Genomic DNA, 19,588 nt, shown 5'->3' with positions numbered 1-19,588 from the left:
TCCTGACCTCAACCCTCTTGACTTTCATTTATGGGGGCATTTGAAAGCTCTTGTCTACGCAACCCCGGTACCAAATGTAGAGACTCTTCGTGCTCGTATTGTGGACGGCTGTGATACAATACGCCATTCTCCAGGGCTGCACCAGCGCATCAGGGATTCCATGCGACGGAGGGTGGTTGCATGTATCCTCGCTAACGGACATTTTGAACATTTCCTGTAACAAAGTGTTTGAAGTCACCCTGGTACGTTCTGTTGCTGTGTGTTTCCATTCCATGATTAATGTGATTTGAAGAGAAGTAATAAAATGAGCTCTAACATGGAAAGTAAGCGTTTCCGGACACATATCCACATAACATATTTTCTTTCTTTGTGTGTGAGGAATGTTTCCTGAAAGTTTGGCCGTACCTTTTTGTAACACCCTGTATACTGAAAAGTGTAATCCACTTAGTGGTGCAGTTACGACCGTGCGGAAAACACTAGGTAGTAAATTATGGGACATGTTTGCAGTAAGAAAAATGTTCAAAAGTGTGTGAAATCTTACGGGACTTAACTGCTAAGGTCATCAGTCCCTAAGCTTACACATTACTTAACCTAAATTATCTTAAGGACAAACACACACACCCATGCCCGAGGGATGACTCGAACCTCCGCAGGGATCAGCCGCACAGTCCCGCGCGGCTTGGCAGTAAGACTGTTCGACGCAGAGGAAGAAACAACTAACGCACTGAAGTGAGTTCATGTTAACGTACCACTGATCACAATACCTGCACTAGCACCCCTAACCCCACTTACGAAGTTACAGCAGTCACTTTACGCTACTTCCCTAGACAATACTAGTAACGAATTATGGTTAGCGCTAATCTACTCATACGGATAACGACGGGAATTACTTATAAATTACTTCATAAACGTCTTTGTAAAGTTAAAAAGAAAAGTTCCAGGTTCTAGCCTTGACAGGCCAATCGCGCCCGAGTGGCCACTATGCCATTCTCTGTCAACGGCATCACTGGATCAGCCGCGTTGACCACTCAGCTACATAGGTGGACATATGTTTATGTATGTTAGGAAAACAACGAACTAATTCAAAAAATACAGCCACTGTACCTCTTCCTATACCACTCACTAGCTTTTTTGCCTATACTTCAAAAAAGCATTTACATAACTTCGCAAAGACTACTATAGGAAAAGTCAAAAACGGTTTAATACAAATATTACAGTTGTGCAACATATCAATACCAGAGTCTGTCTAATCTGATAAATTGTAAATGTAATGCCTTATGCTGTATTCTTTTTCACTCATGTTCAGAAAAAAAGCGAACACCTTGAACGACTAAAGATACCCTTAGTATATTCTGCAGAAATGATTAGTATTTCAACCATGTCGGCCCATGGGTTCAAGGTCAACATCGATATCGTGACGCAACACCACCCACCGCTGAAATGTGTCTGTGGCTTTTGTTGTTTCTATAAACCGAAGTAATGGATCAGTGTGACTTGAGCAGAAGTGCTGGATGCCATGCAGACGTATGTGCGAACCGTACCGTAAGATCAGTAAGTTTGAAAGATGGCGCATTATTGGCATGAGAGAATGTGATGCATCCATCCGGGAAATTGCCGCTCATCTGAGATGAAGTGTTCCGGCAGTGCTACGGCTGTGTGCAGAATTGTTCACGGAAGGCAGTAGAAGACACTCCACAGACGACCCCCCGAGAAATGTGGACGCCTCATCCGAATGGTTTTGCAGCCCAGACCTCCCTCCTCCTCGGCTCTGGCGCAACAGTGGAACAGTGTAACACATCGTACGATATCAGGAGCGCCGTTGCCGTTTATTACGGCATGGTTTACGTGCGCATCCTCCACTTCTCCGCCTACCTTTGACGTTTGTGCATAAACATGTTAGACGGCAATGGTGTATGGAACGACGTCACTGGGGACAGGAATGGCATCAGCTAGTGTTTTCTGATGAATTCAGGTTCAGTTTGTTTAGAAATGATGGCCGCAGTTTGGTTTTCCACAGACCGGGAGGGGTGGGGGGCGGGTTGGGGGGAGGGGTTGCGGTATCACAGTGGCTGCATTCTCACGAGACATACAGCGCCACCTTAAGGTCTTATGTTGTAAGCTGCTATTGGGTACAACGACAAATCACAGAATCACAGTTGACGCGTGTCCAGCGCATTGCGATCAGTGTGACCTACGTGGAAGACATCCTGCCACCTGTAGCCATACCCTTTCAGCACAACACCCAGACGCCATCTTTTAGCATGCCAATGCACGACCACTTGTTGCTGCACAAACACGTGCCTTCGTGGTGTCAATGGATATCAGCCTTTTGCCCTGTCACGCCAGATCACCAGACTTGTCGTAATCGAAAATGTGTGGGATGTGGTGAAACGGCGGGCGCAGCGCTGATCCATTGCCAACGGCCACAGATGAACTTTGGAACCAGGTGAATGCATCACGGACGGCTATACTTCAGGACGCCATTCGCACCTTATATGCGTCGACGTCATCAAGTATGGAACAAGTCATCAGGGCCCATGGCGGACCCTGTGGCTACTAGGCAACAGGATACTTGCTGAACCGAGCTAACTGAAATGCTAATAATTTGGGGAGAACATTCTAACGTACATGACCTGTCAATATGAATGACCTGACTCTTGTCGTTTTAGGTGTTCTGTTTTTTTCTGAACTTTGGTTTCGAATTACCGGACATTTTCAGTATGCTGTCCGGTAACATGTTATAGACCTTCATACCAAAATATGAAATAAAATTCCGAACCCTGTAGAGGGATGGGTTGTCTAGATTGTACATTATTATTACTCCTAGTACTGTGATTGTGACTATGATCGTCATTCGTGTAGTTCACCCTAAATTATCTCTTGCTGTTAACTGCAATTAACATTATAGAGTATATTTATTGCCATGTAGATATGACTACATCCCTGAACAGGTTTCTGCAAGATGTTCGGTTTACACCACATTCTTACTGCACACTTGTGTAGACTAAATACTTTATTGCCTTTGGCTGCGTTACCATGGCAATTCATTGGAGGTCTGCAAGGTATACTAACAATATCTCCAGCAGGTCAACACAATGAGAAATATTTTTAAGTGGAAACTCAATTTAGGAATATACAGTTTGGGGGCACCCTGTATAAGTGGTGGTCACAATGTTGTGACTGAAATAAGTGTACATTGGCATAGAGGGGTTCGACAGAAATATGGAAGCACAGCGAAAAATGCATTTTTGAACATAAATGCAGATGCTAACTAAGCTTACAGGTTGCGCTGTTGTACTTGACAACGAACGGCAGCTGTGTAATGTCCTCAATACGTTATAAGTGTTAGTCGTGGGTAGAGTAGAGTTCTGTGTAGCTGTGAGCGCATTATGTCGGAGATAAGTGAATTCGAGTGTGGGCCAACTGTTTGTGCTCCTATGGTGGGTGCTTCTATAAACAAGGTAGCCGGCGTGTTCGGTGCAGATTTATACCGCATATGGGGAAAGTGGGAAAACATCATTTGCCACGTCATAATGCGGACGAAAGTCTATGTTGAGTGATCGCGACGGACGGTCATTGTAGAGGACTTTGACGAAAAATAAGACGACGGCAGCTGTAAAAGTCACTGCAGAACTGAGTGTCGCACTCGCCAATCCCGTCAGCACCAAAACCAAACGGAGGGAGCTCCAGAAGCTGGGAACTGCAGAGCGATACGGAATTCCAAAACCACTCATCAGTGGAGCAAAAGCTCATGACAGAAATAAGTGGTGTCGAAGCCCTAAAACCTGGTCTATGGAGCAATGGAACAAATTCATCTGTTCGGATAACTCTTACTTAACGCAGTTTCCACCTTCTGGCCAGTTGTCGCGCCAAGACTGAAACATTTTGGGGATTCGGTGATATTTGGGCAGTCCTTACCTGGAATTCCATGGGCCCCATTGTTACTCTGGAGGGTAGGATTAACGATGAGGGTTATGTGGTCATTTTGACTGATCGAGTCCATCCTATAGTACAGCGTTTGTTGCCCAGAGATTACGCTGTGTTCCAAGAGGACAGGAGCCCTATTGACACATTTCGCATCTTTCAGGATTGGTTTGTGAGCATGAGGATGAAGTGTTATATTGCTCCTGGCCACCAGTCACCAGATCTCAATGTCATTCAGCCTTTGTGGTCTACTTTGGATAGAAGAGCGTGCCATCGCTATCCACCCGTACCATTGCTATCTAAATGGTTCAAATGGCTCTGAGCACTATGGGACTTAACTTCTGAGGTCATCAGTCCCCTACAACTTAGAACTACGTAAACCTAATTAACCTAAGAACATCACACACATCCATGCCCGAGGCAGGATTCAAACCTGCGACCGTAGCGGTCGCGCGGTTCCAGACTGTAGCGCCTAGAACCACTCGGCCACCCCGGTCGGCTGCTATCTAAACTTCCCATTATTTTGCAGGAAGAATGGAACAAGATTCCCTTAAAAACCGTACAGACCTGTGTTTATCCATTTCTGGACGACTGAAAGCTGTGTCCCCTACACAGTATTACACATTGTAATGTATTTTTGATGTTTTCATATTTTTGTCCAACCCCGGTGTGCTACATAAACATGAAGTATAGGAATATAGCGCAATAAAATTTCTGCATCCGTATCATTGTGGTTCAGCAAAAGACGCCCATGACGAACGGCATCTCGGACACAGCGTCTGCAACGGGCAAGGACGGAGGGCTTTTTGTTGAGTTTTAGAAATTCAATGAACACCATAAACTCCACAGCAGCCGTTTCGACGTCATGTTACTGGATTTTACGATCTTTCCTAAGTGCGACGTGACGGTAGTAACAGTACCCGATCGGCGTATTGTACCGAGTACGTAACGTAACTTACCATTAATTTCTGCACACGGCGACACCGCGCTAAGACTCACCTGCAAAACTGATATAATCAGAATTCCTGAACCTTAATGATGCATCACGTACAGCGTCATTCTGGTAACGCTGTGAGTGTGCCTCGCGTCTGTAGTTTCGGGTCTCAACTATGTTATTGAAACTTCCTGGAAGATTAAAATTGGTTGCCAATCGACGACACCAACTCGTAAGTTTACCACTTGCGGACAACTGTCGTACGAGCTAAGTTATCCAGGCACGACAAACAGCCCGTCCTAACAGCTTCACTTCTTCTATAAAATCTCTCCAGTTATTCAAATTGCACAGAAGCTCTATTGCATACTTGATGTAGTAATGCCTCAAAGGAACGATACAGCAGAGAAGTGACTTAGCCATAGCCTAGGAAATTGTTCCCAGCACGAACCTTTCAGTCTATTTTGTACTGTGCGCTGTTTTGGAATTTTCTAGAAAAAACCTGTCCTTATCTGCCATAGATTTTTAACCTGCATGAACATTCAAAACAGGTAACTTCACTCCAGAGAGAAAGCTTCGTTCTGGGAACTATATTATCACTAACCAGTGCATATCTATAGAAAAACAGAAAGAGCTTCTTATTTTTAATATCGCAAACTATATCCACGCTATAATCCTGGACTGGCATTCAGTATAGTTTCTCGTCAACTTTCAGCTAACTGAATATTTCACTAAACAAATAAATAAGTGCCATGTGGCTACAAGCTTCGGCAGCTTATTTTCATCAAGCGACATTCATTAGGCCTCACAATGAAGAGTAGAGCACCTTCGATATTTTCCGACAGCAGAAAAATTTGAAATGATCGTCGGGCTTCGAACCCTGGGTCTACACATGGGTAGCCAGCGACACTAAACTCTTTCTCTTCCTTCTGAAAATACTGAATTTATTCAACAGCAGATAATACGAAATTCCTTACATTGGCCTGGAAAGCAGTATAATATATACTATGATTTCGTTCAGAAACTGCATAATGCACGTGGTGTATACACACGTATTAGATACTTTAGCGATTTGTTTCCGTCATCAAAACTTTACACAAAGCTCATCTGAACATGGGTCAGAAACCCTTCGTCATGGATGTGTGAAAGAAATTACCCTAATGACTCCTGGTAATGTAATTAACCTCAAACGTCCATTTTTACTCACATTCTTGTTTGCAGTTGGCCATGGTATTTATTTAGCTTTGTCTCGTTCATTCTGTTCTAAAGGAACTCCTATCGCTACATATCACAACGATTTATTTTGTGTCTGAAACGACGGATATGTGAGTACACTATACGTGCGGCTTAGCAGGTGGAATGTGGGCGCAGAAATTCACTGTCATGCTGATCGTTACCCTGGGAGACAACCTTGTGCAAGAACATTTGCACAACTCCACCAACTCTTGCAAGCGAGAGACTCATTTGAGAAGAGAGTTATTGATGCTGGGAGACAATGTAATGAACGAACGACTAAGCTCGAAGAACGGGTTCTTCGCACTGTGCCCGAAACTCATGGCAATGGAAGCATTAATCAAATGACGATCTGGAATATTCTGCATTAAAATCTTCGACAGGTGCAAGGATTATGTATGGCGGACTTTCAGCCGAGAATAATTTTCTGTCAACGCACATTAGGGCAGTGTCATGTGTTTCTGCAGTTTTTAACGTGTACCTTATTCACAGACGAGGCTTATTTGTAAAGTGATGGGATCTCCAATTGTCTTAACAATCACGAATGGGCTTACGAAAACTTCCATGAAGTGCCACAAGACGGATATCAGCAGAGGTTCAGCCTCAACGTGTGGGGTGGAATCATTCGTGTCCACATCATCGACTCCTATGTCTTTCTACAACGCCTGACTGGACAATCGTAGATGCAGCTTGTCAGACATGAGTTGCTTCCTTTACCTCATAAAACACCACTAGACGTCATCCAACGAGTGAGGTTTATGCACGATGGTTCTCCATCTGACTTTGCACGGGTAGTTTGATAGTATTTGGACAAACACTGAACAGGCGGATTGATCACGAAGATCTATTGCAAGGCCTGCCCAATCTCCCAATTTGAATCCAATAATTTTTTTCCTTTGGTGACATTTTAAATCTTTTCAGCTCTCATACCGAATGTCTGTGTATTGAGGGAGCGTATCCAAAATTGATTTGACCAAAAAGGGACAACGCCAGGAGTTTGCTATAACGTATAGCGAAGTAAAGAACACAGGCTCAGGGGATTCATGGAAGCAGGAGGTGATTACTTCGAGCAGTTTCTGTAAACGTAAATGTGTTTGGTGTCACTTCTGTGCCATGAATAATACTTTCACACATTACCAACGAAGAATTTTCGGTCCCATGTTCATATGAACCTTTTGCAAAGTTTCGCTGTCAAGAATAAATCCCTAAAGTTTCTCACACATCTTCATACACCCTTTACATTCAAGTCAACTTCATATAAGTGGAAGTCCGTTCTTTTGGAAGTTGGCCTATCTTTCCTTGCAGTTTTTAGTTTGTTTTGACTTATGGTGCTGCGATTTAATGTTGCGCCAGAAATCTTCTTTACTCTTAATTTCTTCTGTGAAGATATAACAGACTGCATTAACACAGAAAATCTGTAACACAAGTAATCTGGCTCATTAACACAAATATAATAACGAGACAAAAATAACACTGAACTCATACAGCATACGACACTGAAACCAGAAACAATAATACATAAATAAAGTATAATAGAAATGTATTAAGAGATTAAGTTGCATGAATCACGGCTAGTTATTATACCACGTGCCATATTAACTTGTAATTAGACTACATTAACGTAGAAAAACTTTTACACAAGTAATCTAGCTAATCAACACGCATAGAAACACAAACAAAACCTAGATATTAGAACACTTCTGCGAGAGATGAATCAAATCGTGACATCGGAGACGTGAATTATCTCGTGTAATAAAGTAATAATGGGACGCGCTGGCCAGAGACGTCGAGTTCGGTGACACATTCCGAGACCAGCTCCCTGAATAGCGCCGGCGAAGGGACAACTGTCTCCTGCATTAGTCTTCCCTATCTTCTTCTTTCACTTCTTGTAAAGTAATATTTTATAATTTTCCATTTTATAATTTAATGTATCATAATTTCACTAAGTAATCAGAGCTGTATCTCAAGGAAAAAGGAGAGAAGACCTCCACAACGGTGCCCGCGGCCTCAGCCGTGGGGCCTTGGGTACCGGCTGAGTGGACCGATTGGAGCACTACGACCCGCACGAAATTTATCAGATGGCGGGCCCTAGTTGTTTAAGTGCAGCCTTGTACACTAGAGCAAAAACTGTGGTCGCACAGCGCTCCAGAGGGATGCGACCAGGTCCACTGACGTTGCTGGCCAACGATGACCTTAGACAAGGGTTGAATCGTTCGAGGAGTGTCTGCAGTGACAAATGTTGTTAAGACTAGTTTTAAACATGGTTGTCTCTCAGCAACCGTACACATGTTTCAACGGAGAAATACCGGTTGCAAATAATTTTTATTACATTCACCTAGGTTTCGACACCTCTGATGTCTTCATCAGAATGAAATTTTAACAACCATTAAGTTACACTGTGAGCAGGCAATGGTCAAAATTACGAGCAGACATGCTCAAGTCGAAGACTAAAAATTAAAAATATTGTCAAGATCATCATCCTGTTGCACATCATGCTGCGAACTGTTGTCTTTCACCGCGAAATGTGTGGGAATAAATGCCACAAGAAAAGGGGAGATTTTGATGACACCCTTTATGCTATTCCGTAAGGCCTTTTCGTGTAGATTCTGAGCGGCAGTGTTTCTCAAATACTTTCTCGGTCACCCACAAGAAAACCGTGTGATTTCGACGCTGGCCGGGCGAACCTCGCCTCCGTCGCAGAGGCGTCAAAAGAAGGGGTGACATGCAAGAGAGGCTTTGACTGTTTTCTCCAGTGTGACACGTCACTGTGGCATTCGGTAGAATTGTGGTAAATTTTGATACCAATATTACATCAATAACCCACGTTGTACCTCACATGAACTTCTGAGCTCTGGTCGTTTATTCCCATTTTTAACACCTTGCTGTTTCAAGCGTCACCGAACCCGAGGGTGACTAGGACGCCACGCTTTTGCGCCATTACAGCGGAATGTTGGAGATACCTTCGAGTCAAATTTAAAACTTCTACGTCGAAATGGTGGACAATTACGGCATTTCGAAAAAGTGCTCGTTAAATTGTGTTGCGCTGGGTACCACCCATCCTGAAAGTAAAAAATCAAAAAAATGCACCTGTATTCGAAATGGTATTTCCAAACTCGGGTATTTTAACGCAAAACTCTATCGACTGTACTAACTAGATGGCACAACCAGACAATATTGAATAAAGACACTTAACATATAAACGAAATTAGAATTATATTAATACCTTCAGCTGTTGACGGGCGTTGATATATAACAACGGGGAAAGGTCAAAATGTTTGACCCGACTGGGACTCGAACCCGGGATCTCCTGCTTACATGGCAGACGCTTTATCCATTTTTATTTTTTTAAAATCTCATTTTGTTCGTTCTCCTTCGTTGTATCCGCTCTGGGCGGTCGTTGAAAGACACCCGTTTCAGTTCGTTGTTGATCCATTAATTCAGTTTTTTTTCATTACAGAGTGCAGCTAGCCCTCTGACCGAACACGCTGAGCTACCGTGCCGGCGTTCAATTTGTTCGTGGCGGACGTCCGATGACACTCGTTCAGGTTGTTCGTTCATCCGTTCACTCATTTCTTTTATTACAGAGGGTAACCAAACCCTCTGACCGAACACGCTGAGCTACTGAGCCGGCAGTTCGTTGCGTTTGGTCTCGGCGGACGTCACGAGACATCCGTTCAAGTTGATCGTTGATTCCTTGACTCAGTTGTTTTTATTACAGAGAGCACGCAGCTCTCTGACCGAACACGCTGAGCTACCGTGCCGGCTATCTCGAGCACGCCTCCCGCGAGACCTACATTCTCACCTTCTATGTCCACAAACTACATATCCGGATATGTCCGAAAGAACAGACACCATATCCATATAAATATATCGTTCTGGCAATACCGACCATGACCTCCTTCTGTGCGGATGCGCACATATTCCCCGAACTCTTACGAGACTTGATAAGAATGTCTTCCACGAGTAATGACTCTGTTGGGGTGGGACACTACGAATGTAGTGTGCGGACATACAAGGTGAGAATGTAGGTCTCGCGGGAGGCGTGCTCGAGATAGTCCCTGCATTGGTACTATCCTCTGTGTTCTCAGTGGCTCAGATGGATAGAGCGTCTACGATGTAAGCAGGAGATCCCGGGTTCAAGTCCCGGTCGGGGCACACATTTTCACCTGTCCCCGTTGATGTATACCAACGCCCGTCAACAGCTGAAGGTTTCAATATAATTCTAATTTCGTTGCAGACAGCTGTAGGTCATCAATGGTGTCTGTTGTTTCTGGCATGTCCGAAAGAACAGACACCATATCCATATAAGTATACTTACCATATACAGGGTGTTTCAAAAATGACCGGTATATTTGAAACGGCAATAAAAACTAAACGAGCAGCGATAGAAATACACCGTTTGTTGCAATATGCTTGGGACAACAGTACATTTTCAGGCAGACAAACTTTCGAAATTACAGTAGTTACAATTTTCAACAACAGATGGCGCTGCGGTCTGGGAAACTCTATAGTACGATATTTTCCACATATCCACCATGCGTAGCAATAATATGGTGTAGTCTCTGAATGAAATTACCCGAAACCTTTGACAACGTGTCTGGCGGAATGGCTTCACATGCAGATGAGATGTACTGCTTCAGCTGTTCAATTGTTTCTGGATTCTGGCGGTACACCTGGTCTTTCAAGTGTCCCCACAGAAAGAAGTCACAGGGGTTCATGTCTGGCGAATAGGGAGGCCAATCCACGCCGCCTCCTGTATGTTTCGGATAGCCCAAAGCAATCACACGATCATCGAAATATTCATTCAGGAAATTAAAGACGTCGGCCGTGCGATGTGGCCAGGCACCATCTTGCATAAACCACGAGGTGTTCGCAGTGTCGTCTAAGGCAGTTTGTACCGCCACAAATTCACGAAGAATGTCCAGATAGCTTGATGCAGTAATCGTTTCGGATCTGAAAAATGGGCCAATGATTCCTTTGGAAGAAATGGCGGCCCAGACCAGTACTTTTTGAGGATGCAGGGACGATGGGACTGCAACATGGGGCTTTTCGGTTCCCCATATGCGCCAGTTCTGTTTATTGACGAAGCCATCCAGGTAAAAATAAGCTTCGTCAGTAAACCAAATGCTGCCCACATGCATATCGCCGTCATCAATCCTGTGCACTATATTGTTAGCGAATGTCTCTCGTGCAGCAATGGTAGAGGCGCTGAGGGGTTGCCGCGTTTGAATTTTGTATGGATAGGGGTGTAAACTCTGGCGCATGAGACGATACGTGGACGTTGGCGTCATTTGGACCGCAGTTGCAACACGGCGAACGGAAACCCGAGGCCGCTGTTGGATCACCTGCTGCACTAGCTGCGCGTTGCCCTCTGTGGTTGCCGTACGCGGTCGCCCTACCTTTCCAGCACGTTCATCCGTCACGTTCCCAGTCCGTTGAAATTTTTCAAACAGATCCTTTATTGTATCGCTTTTCGGTCCTTTGGTTACATTAAACCTCCGTTGAAAACTTCGTCTTGTTGCAACAACACTGTGTTCTAGGCGGTGGAATTCCAATACCAGAAAAATCCTCTGTTCTAAGGAATAAACCATGTTGTCTACAGCATACTTGCACGTTGTGAACAGCACACGCTTACAGCAGAAAGACGACGTTCAGAATGGCGCACCCACAGACTGCGTTGTCTTCTATATCTTCTACATCACTTGCAGCGCCATCTGTTGTTGAAAATTGTAACTACTGTAATTTCGAAAGTTTGTCCGCCTGAAAATGTACTGTTGTCCCAAGCATATTGCAACAAACGGTGTATTTCTATCGCTGCTCGTTTAGTTTTTATTGCCGTTTCAAATATACCGGTCATTTTTTAAACACCCTGTATGTGATTGCAGTGCTGCAAGATTTCCTTTCTTTGACGCCAATTTTGTACCGAATATACGCAAGGTACGAAATTTTGTTAGAGACATCTCTGTAGCGCAGGTGTGCAAGGAGTCGCGTTGTGGCGTCCGAGTGCACGATTTTTGGTCCACCCTGTATAATGCTGCTTCTTTATAATGACATCCGTGACGTTCATAACTCCTCTATTGGTTGAAAGTGATCACGTGTCTTATTTCACTTTGAATGTGCTGCATCTCTCTGATTAATAAAAACGCCTGTGGCTTCTCTTGTCCTATTCGCATTTTCATGCGACATTGGTGAAAATCTGTGCTTAGATAGAAGGCAGATATTTGTCTGACGTCTGAGAACCATATAATTCACTCCTAGGAAGCACACGCGCCCTGTCTACCAAGCGTACGTACCTGGGTATGAAGCACGCCCGTCCAGACTCGATGATGCACCGTATGAGCTGCTCGGTGCCGACCTCATCCGCCTTGCTGACGTACGCCGCGACGCGTCGGCTGCGTTCGTATTCGGGACGCTGCAGGAGCTGCTGGCCACAAAATGAGCTCCAGAGTTACAGCACAATGAAATTCACATTGCTGAAAACATATCACTAACGTTTCTAATAAGTGCCATCTATCATAATCAGTACAAAGTAACTTGTAGTTCGGTCTACAAACTGTGTGTGACATTTATGCGTGTCTGCAACAAAATGAACGATTCTTACTTACAAGGGAACCTCCCAATCGCAACCCCATCAGATTTAGTTATAATTTGGCACAGTGGATAGGCCTTGAAAAACTGAACACAGATCAGTCGAGAAAACAGGAACAAGTTGTGTGGAACTATGAAAAAATAAGCAAAATATACAAACTGAGTAGTCCATGGGCAACATAGGCAACATATAGGATAATGTGGGCACAGGAGCACCGTGGTCCCGTGGTTAGAGTGAGCAGCTGCGGAGCGAGAGGTCCCTGGTTCAAGTCTACCCTCGAGCGAAAAGTTTATTGACTTTATTTTTGCAAAGTTATGATCTGTCCGTTCGTTCGTTGACGTCTCTGTTCACTGTAATAAGTTTAGTGTCCGTGTTTTGTGACCGCGCCGCAAAACCGTGCGATTAGTAGACGAAAGGACGTGCCTCTTCAATGGGAACTGAAAACATTTGATCCAGGAAAGCACGTCTGATATATTCTATACGGCACTGGTGATGGCATGTGCGTCACATGACAGGAATATATTGTCGACCCACCTAACTCGCATACTTGGCGAATGGGTAAAAAGATTCTTCTACCTTGCCCGATTTAGGTTTCCTTGTGGATGTGATAATCACTCCCAAAAAAGTGATGAAAACATAAGAGTGTGTCACATAAACTGCAAAAAATGAATGCAACAGTTTCACAGTCGCACAGTTTTCTCTGTGCTCTGTCAAATCATACGTTTTTAACGTTTTCAAATTTTTCCGTGGTAGACCGTCAAATCCTGCATATGTCCAAGCAAATCTGAACGTGTCCTGGGATTTTGGAGAGCGAAATCGGTTATGTGTGGGTGCCTGAACTATCAATTGTCTGAAAATAAAAGTTAAAACTTTTCGCTCGAGGGAAGACTTGAACCAAGGACCTCTCGTTTCGCAGCTGCTCACGCTAACCACGGGACCACGGCGTTCCTGAGCCCACTTAATCCTTGATGTTGCCTAAGTGGACTATTCAGTTTGTATATTTTGCTTATTTTTTCATAGTTCCACACAACTTCTTCCTGTTTTCTCGATTGATCTGTGTTTAGTTTTTCAAGGCCTATCCACTGTGCCAAATTATAACTAAATCTGAGGGGGGTGCGATGGGGAGGTTCCCTTGTTAGTATTTTTCGTTTAAACCTGAGACACTCTCTGCGTAATACTCGTTATCAAGCGACCACTGAGGTATTTTTTCACGAAGCTATTTTTCACTGAACATAAATAGATCAAGAAGAAATATTTTATTATCTTTTATAGCTAGTAGTGTAGGGAAGCAGCCTACTCACGCTGTAGTAAATTCACATCAGTTTCCATTGTGTGCCAGCCAGTCTGCTGTAACTAGCTCTGACGTCATAAATGTTGCGCAATACCTTAATAATCAAGCAAATGACCTAAAACTTTTCTAGCATGTCAGGAATAATACTAAATTAATGTGTGTTAAATATCAGTTCGATAACTTCAGCCATTTTCGAAATTTGGACGTTTTTCTGAAAAAATCATTGGCGCAACAGAAAAGAGCTAGAGACTTCAAAATTTATATTTAGATTCATCTTTCATAATGATTTAATAAAAACAGTACTTTGGTTTTCACAAATTAAGATTTTAGTGGAAATTCATGATTTTCTGGTTTTCATCTCAAAACTGAAGGAAGCAAGATAGATTAAGTAGGCTAATAAATAAGGCTAGGATGTTTAGATTTAAATAGGTTGGAGGTCCGCTATGACTATGAAGATGTGAAAAGTTTCTTTTGGATACCTATAAAATTATAGCGATAGCGGATCTCAAAAGGGCCAGTTCAGAGCTCATCTACTGCGCGCAGTGCAATTTAATTAATTCTCTCGCCCAAAATATTTAACTTAGCCACGTCAAAATTTTATTATCAATACTTACCTGCGTGCTGAATGCACGTTTAAATTAAGAGCTTCATCGGCCATCAGCAAAAGAAGCTATAAATTATTATGTAACTTGAAGTGGTGCGTTACTAGCCCAGCGGCTAGTCGGGAGAGCCGATTTGATCAGGCGTTCCCTTAGCCGTCCGCACCGCGGCTTTATATATAAGAACGCTGCGCGAGGAAGGGAGGCCCCAGTTCTCTCCAGACGCTGAATGACACGCCATCTGTGTCGGGAGTCGCGTCGCATCGGTATCACTGCTACAAACAGCCTCGGATGCCGTATTAAGTTACTAGAGATACGCGGAACCATGAAATCATTTCAAGTGAAGGGTTAATTCTGGGATGATTTTCATTATCTAGCTTCAGTTTGCGTATTGTCGAATTTTCACGTGCCGTCGCGGGACAGACATTCTACCAAATATTTAGCGTGGCGTTTGATGAAATACTCTCATCAAATTATGGCGAGCATTCATTTTAAGCCGGCCGAAGTGGCCGTGCGGTTAAAGGCGCTGCAGTCTGGAACCGCAAGACCGCTACGGTCGCCGGTTCGAATCCTGCCTCGGGCATGGATGTTTGTGATGTCCTTAGGTTAGTTAGGTTTAACTAGTTCTAAGTTCTAGGGGACTAATGACCTCAGCAGTTGAGTCCCATAGTGCTCAGAGCCATTTGAACCATTTGAACCATTCATTTTAACATTTAATTCGGACATTTATAGTTGCATCAGCGCATTAGACTCTGAACTGCTCTGTTAGTTAGGTTGGGGATACTTGTGTTTTTTATCAGTGAATTTCAGAATATACTCAACTATTTTGGAAAATCGTTTTTGATTAGAAATCCCGGACAATCTCCTAATTCCTCAGAGCTATAAGCTGCAGCTATAATGGTATTCTCAGATGAAGTGGACACTAGGAACTCTATTTGCAGGCTTCACGTTTTGTTAAATCACTTTCTGGGTGCTAAAAAAGTAAATAGAGAGCCAGTGTTGAGAACGGCGAAAGACAGCATTAACAACATTCTAAAAGCCTGAAACGGATTCAACATGCAAGCATTTATACAGCAATTAGATTTTTTACAAATTATTCGCCGGCCCACAGTAGCTAAACCACGCACTCTTTTAGCACCGAATTCATATTCGACCTCGGTTATTTCTCTATCATGTACCGTTTTGACACCGAGGCCCACGAGAAAGACTGGCTGGGGCATGTACTTCACGAGACTAGGCTCGTGCTCGCTCGCTAAGCTCATCAGACGAACTGCGTTTCTACACCTGCTAAATAGCAATTCGGTATTTGCGATTGCATGTTTAGGTACAAACGGGAAATGCATCTTCTGCAGGAATCCGCTGTTATGGAGCCGTACTGATTATTAGTCCTACAACGGTTGGAATTCTGCAAGGCAACTAACAATTTGTTAGGTCTCTACTGGGTACAAAAAAGTTAAAATCATGCCAAAATAGCCATCTATTGCATGAGACACTACATCTTGCATGAAATGAGGACTGTTAAGTAGAAGAAACGGAATGCTATAAACATACCGTTATACCATTTATATCGAACACGGATCTAAAATTACAGCATACCGCAAAGTTATGTATTTCGTTGTTGGCCGCGCGGTATTAGCCGAGCGGTCTAGGGCGCTGCAGTCATGGACTGTGCGGCTGGTCCCGGCGGGGGTTCGAGTCCTCCCTCGAGCATGGGTGTGTGTGTTTGTCCTTAGGATAATTTAAGTAGTGTGTAAGCTTAGTGACTGATGACCTTAGCAGCTAAGTCCCATAAGATTTCACACACATTTGAACATTTTTTCGTAGTTGTACTTGTAATCGATAAGCCTCCGTAATAGCAGATTCCAGTAGAAGATGTTATTCTCGTTTGTACATAAATACGCGATCACGAGTTACCACGTGCAGAAACGCAGTTCATCTGCCGAGCTGAGCGAGCGAGCTCGGGCCTCCTCTCATGACGTATGCACTGTGGCTTGTCTTTCTCGTGGACCTCGTTTGCCGCACTGTGACGTTATCGTAAGCTAGAATATTAGCAAAACACATGTAATCAGAGGGAAATAAAATTAATTTTTTTCAATATCAAGGGTCGTCTTATTTGAGTGCAACCACTAACATTCCTCTTTATTACGTAGGAAACATATGGCAGTTGGATTATACACTGCTTGGAGATAAGAAGTTAATTACCAAGAAGACATGGTAGACATCTGTGTAACTTGTACACGCACACGCTATCGGCGGGTGTGTAAATGCTTTAGAGTTGCAATTCTCTATGACAGACATAACGGCCACCACAGTCCATTAATGTTGTTACCAAGACTTGTAGGCTATATAAGGGTAAAAAGCGTCAGGTGTTGAGTGAACACTGAAAGACACAGAGATACCGCACATTCGTATTAGACAATGTTATCAGCACCTGACAGTGTGGGACTCCATTTACGCGTTCGGTCGAATCGTGCAATATCTCGATTTTTGGTGCATCTGGAAGTGACAGTGGCTTGAGGTTTGACGGAACGTGAACTTGAGGGCAGACATACTTGTCATTCAGTTTCCGGTCGCCGACGTCTGACCATCACAAGGTTCAAATGGCTCTCAGCACTATGGGACTCAACTGCTGAGGTCATTAGTCCCCTAGAACTTAGAACTAGTTAAACCTAACTAACCTAAGGACATCACAAACATCCATGCCCGAGGCAGGATTCGAAACTGCGACCGTAGCGGTCTTGCGGTTCCAGACTGCAGCGCCTTTAACCGCACGGCCACCTTGGCCGGCCCATCACAAGGGAGGATCCTCATACTGTGCACCAAGTACATCATAACCCCTTCACATCAGCGCCTGCCATACGAGAACAAGTAATGGACCCGTTGATCCAGTCTGTGACATCCCGCACCATTAGTGGGAGACTAGCAGACGGCAACGTTTGCAGAGGGAAGCATGGACTGCTGATAAGCGGATTCTCACTGTGTTGAGCGATGAAGCGTGATTCTCTCTTACCCCGGATGTCCATTGTCGGGCGATTCTCGCGGCGAACTGGGGACAAGTCCCATTCTTAAGGTGTGGGGAGCTATCAGCTAAGACTTCCCGTCTCTGTGAACTGTGCAGCTTAAAAAGACATTACTAAAATTACGATATAGTTTTTGTCAACCTGTGCGGGAATCACGAATTATGCGAGCATAAGAGTTGTGATGAAGTGATATATGAAAGTTTGGATCGGCCGCGAGGCGTGCTCGGATAGCCGATTTGATTAGGCAACCGCTCACGATAAAAGGAAAATCCGTATATGAATCTCTGTCCGGCACAAATTTTCATGTGTCGCAAATATCTGACGTCAAAGCACCGTCACAGAACGCAAATCTATTTCGTAATGTTTACCACTGCTGTAATCGTCAAAGACAGTGTCTGTTCCCTTAAACATGCAAGCGTGTGAAGGACATTGAACCGTGCAGGTATAGAAGCTGCATAAACAAAGGCATTGTAAACACCAATAAAAAAATGAATTTTTGATTTTTGATCGAAAATCCGGAATACTCGAAATTATGATCGCAAACAATAAAAAATATTAAGAGCTGTTCGCGATAACTAATATGTTTTTCAATTACACTGATCAGTCGGAACATTATGAACACCTACCTAATAGCCCGTATGTCCACCTTTGGCACAGATAATAGCGGCGACGCGTCGTGGTATGGAAGCAATGAGGCCTTGGTAGGTCTCTTCTAACAATACCACCACTTGCAAAGTAGGTTAGAAATCAAATTAATAATGTTGTTCACGCATCATATATTCGCTTTATCGAGCAACAACAAAGTTATTGACTGTGGATAGTATCGTCAGAATGGAAATAATGAAGTCACTGTAAAAAAGTCATTAATTTTGGCACTTATCTTGAATGGATTCCCACGGAGATTTCGTCTAAGTTGTTATGGCTCATCTTGTTGATTCTAGGGTGACTCCACTTTGACTGCTAGAATGTCCAGATCTGTATTTTAGCAATATTTGAAGACCTAACGAATGCGTTTTTCAGGAAATTCTTAATGATCAAACAATCCCAGATCAGAACAATGGTATTGTAGAAATAATTTTTGACTTGGTGTTCACGATCCACATTTTTATTAAACTTCTTGTAAATTCACATATACTTCTTAACCGTCACATCATCAAGAAAACAGTTTTGTATCAATCTTCATGTATTTAATTTCCACTTTAACCAAACACAAGACTTGACTGTTCTTTTACAAAGCGAAATAACAACTTAACTTCTGCAAAATGAAACCAAGACTACTCTGTGCGTATTCACGCCAAAACGGTTAGAAGTAAGTCAAAGATTTTGACAATCTCACAGAAATAAATGCACACAAGAACCATATCACTGTAATATATCGATACATCGGAGTACCTATACATTAATAAAACCAAAAGTGAATATCGTCACAAAAATATGTCTTACTTCGCAGAAAAGTAGTACTATGTGCGGTAACGGTCACGTAAATAAAGAACCATTACACTCTGGAGGGAGTTGGCACCACGTCTGGACACGCAAGTCATCTAATTCCCATAAATTCCGGGGAGGAGGGCATTTAGGGGACAGCACATCAATTGGAACTCGACACTGTGGTCCTTGAATCATTCCACCACACTCACGGCCTTGTGACATGGCGCATTATCTTGTTGAAAAATGCCATTGGCTTCGGGAAACATGATCGTAATTGAGGGTTGTACGTGGTATACAACCAACGTACGATACTTCTCATGGTGCCTTGCACGAGGATCACTGGACCCATGGATGGACATGAACGTTTCCCAGAGCATAATGGAGCCGTCACCAGCTTCTCTCTTTCCCGCAGTACTTGTGTCAATGTCTTGTTCCCCTGGAAAAGACGGATTCACGCCCTCCCAACGGCATGATGAAAACTACACTCCTGGAAATGGAAAAAAGAACACATTGACACCGGTGTGTCAGACCCACCATACTTGCTCCGGACACTGCGAGAGGGCTGTACAAGCA

At 43.5% G+C, this 19,588-nt stretch overlaps 1 protein-coding gene across 1 annotated transcript in view; it reads right to left on the bottom strand.

Annotated features, from left to right (window-relative positions):
• The window catches only part of LOC124795468 (5-formyltetrahydrofolate cyclo-ligase-like), a 98,010-nt gene that overhangs the window by 29,325 nt on the left and 49,097 nt on the right, over positions 1–19,588 (bottom strand). The window contains exon 3 of the mRNA XM_047259501.1: positions 12,382–12,509. Within this exon, the coding sequence (XP_047115457.1) occupies positions 12,382–12,509 (128 nt within the window). The remainder of the gene's footprint in view (positions 1–12,381; positions 12,510–19,588) is intronic.

This window comes from Schistocerca piceifrons, chromosome 4 (genome assembly GCF_021461385.2).
Source record: "Schistocerca piceifrons isolate TAMUIC-IGC-003096 chromosome 4, iqSchPice1.1, whole genome shotgun sequence".
Taxonomy (NCBI): Eukaryota; Metazoa; Arthropoda; class Insecta; order Orthoptera; family Acrididae; genus Schistocerca; species Schistocerca piceifrons.
The sequence above is the reverse complement of the archived record's forward strand: the minus strand, read 5'-3'. Positions and strand labels throughout refer to the sequence as shown.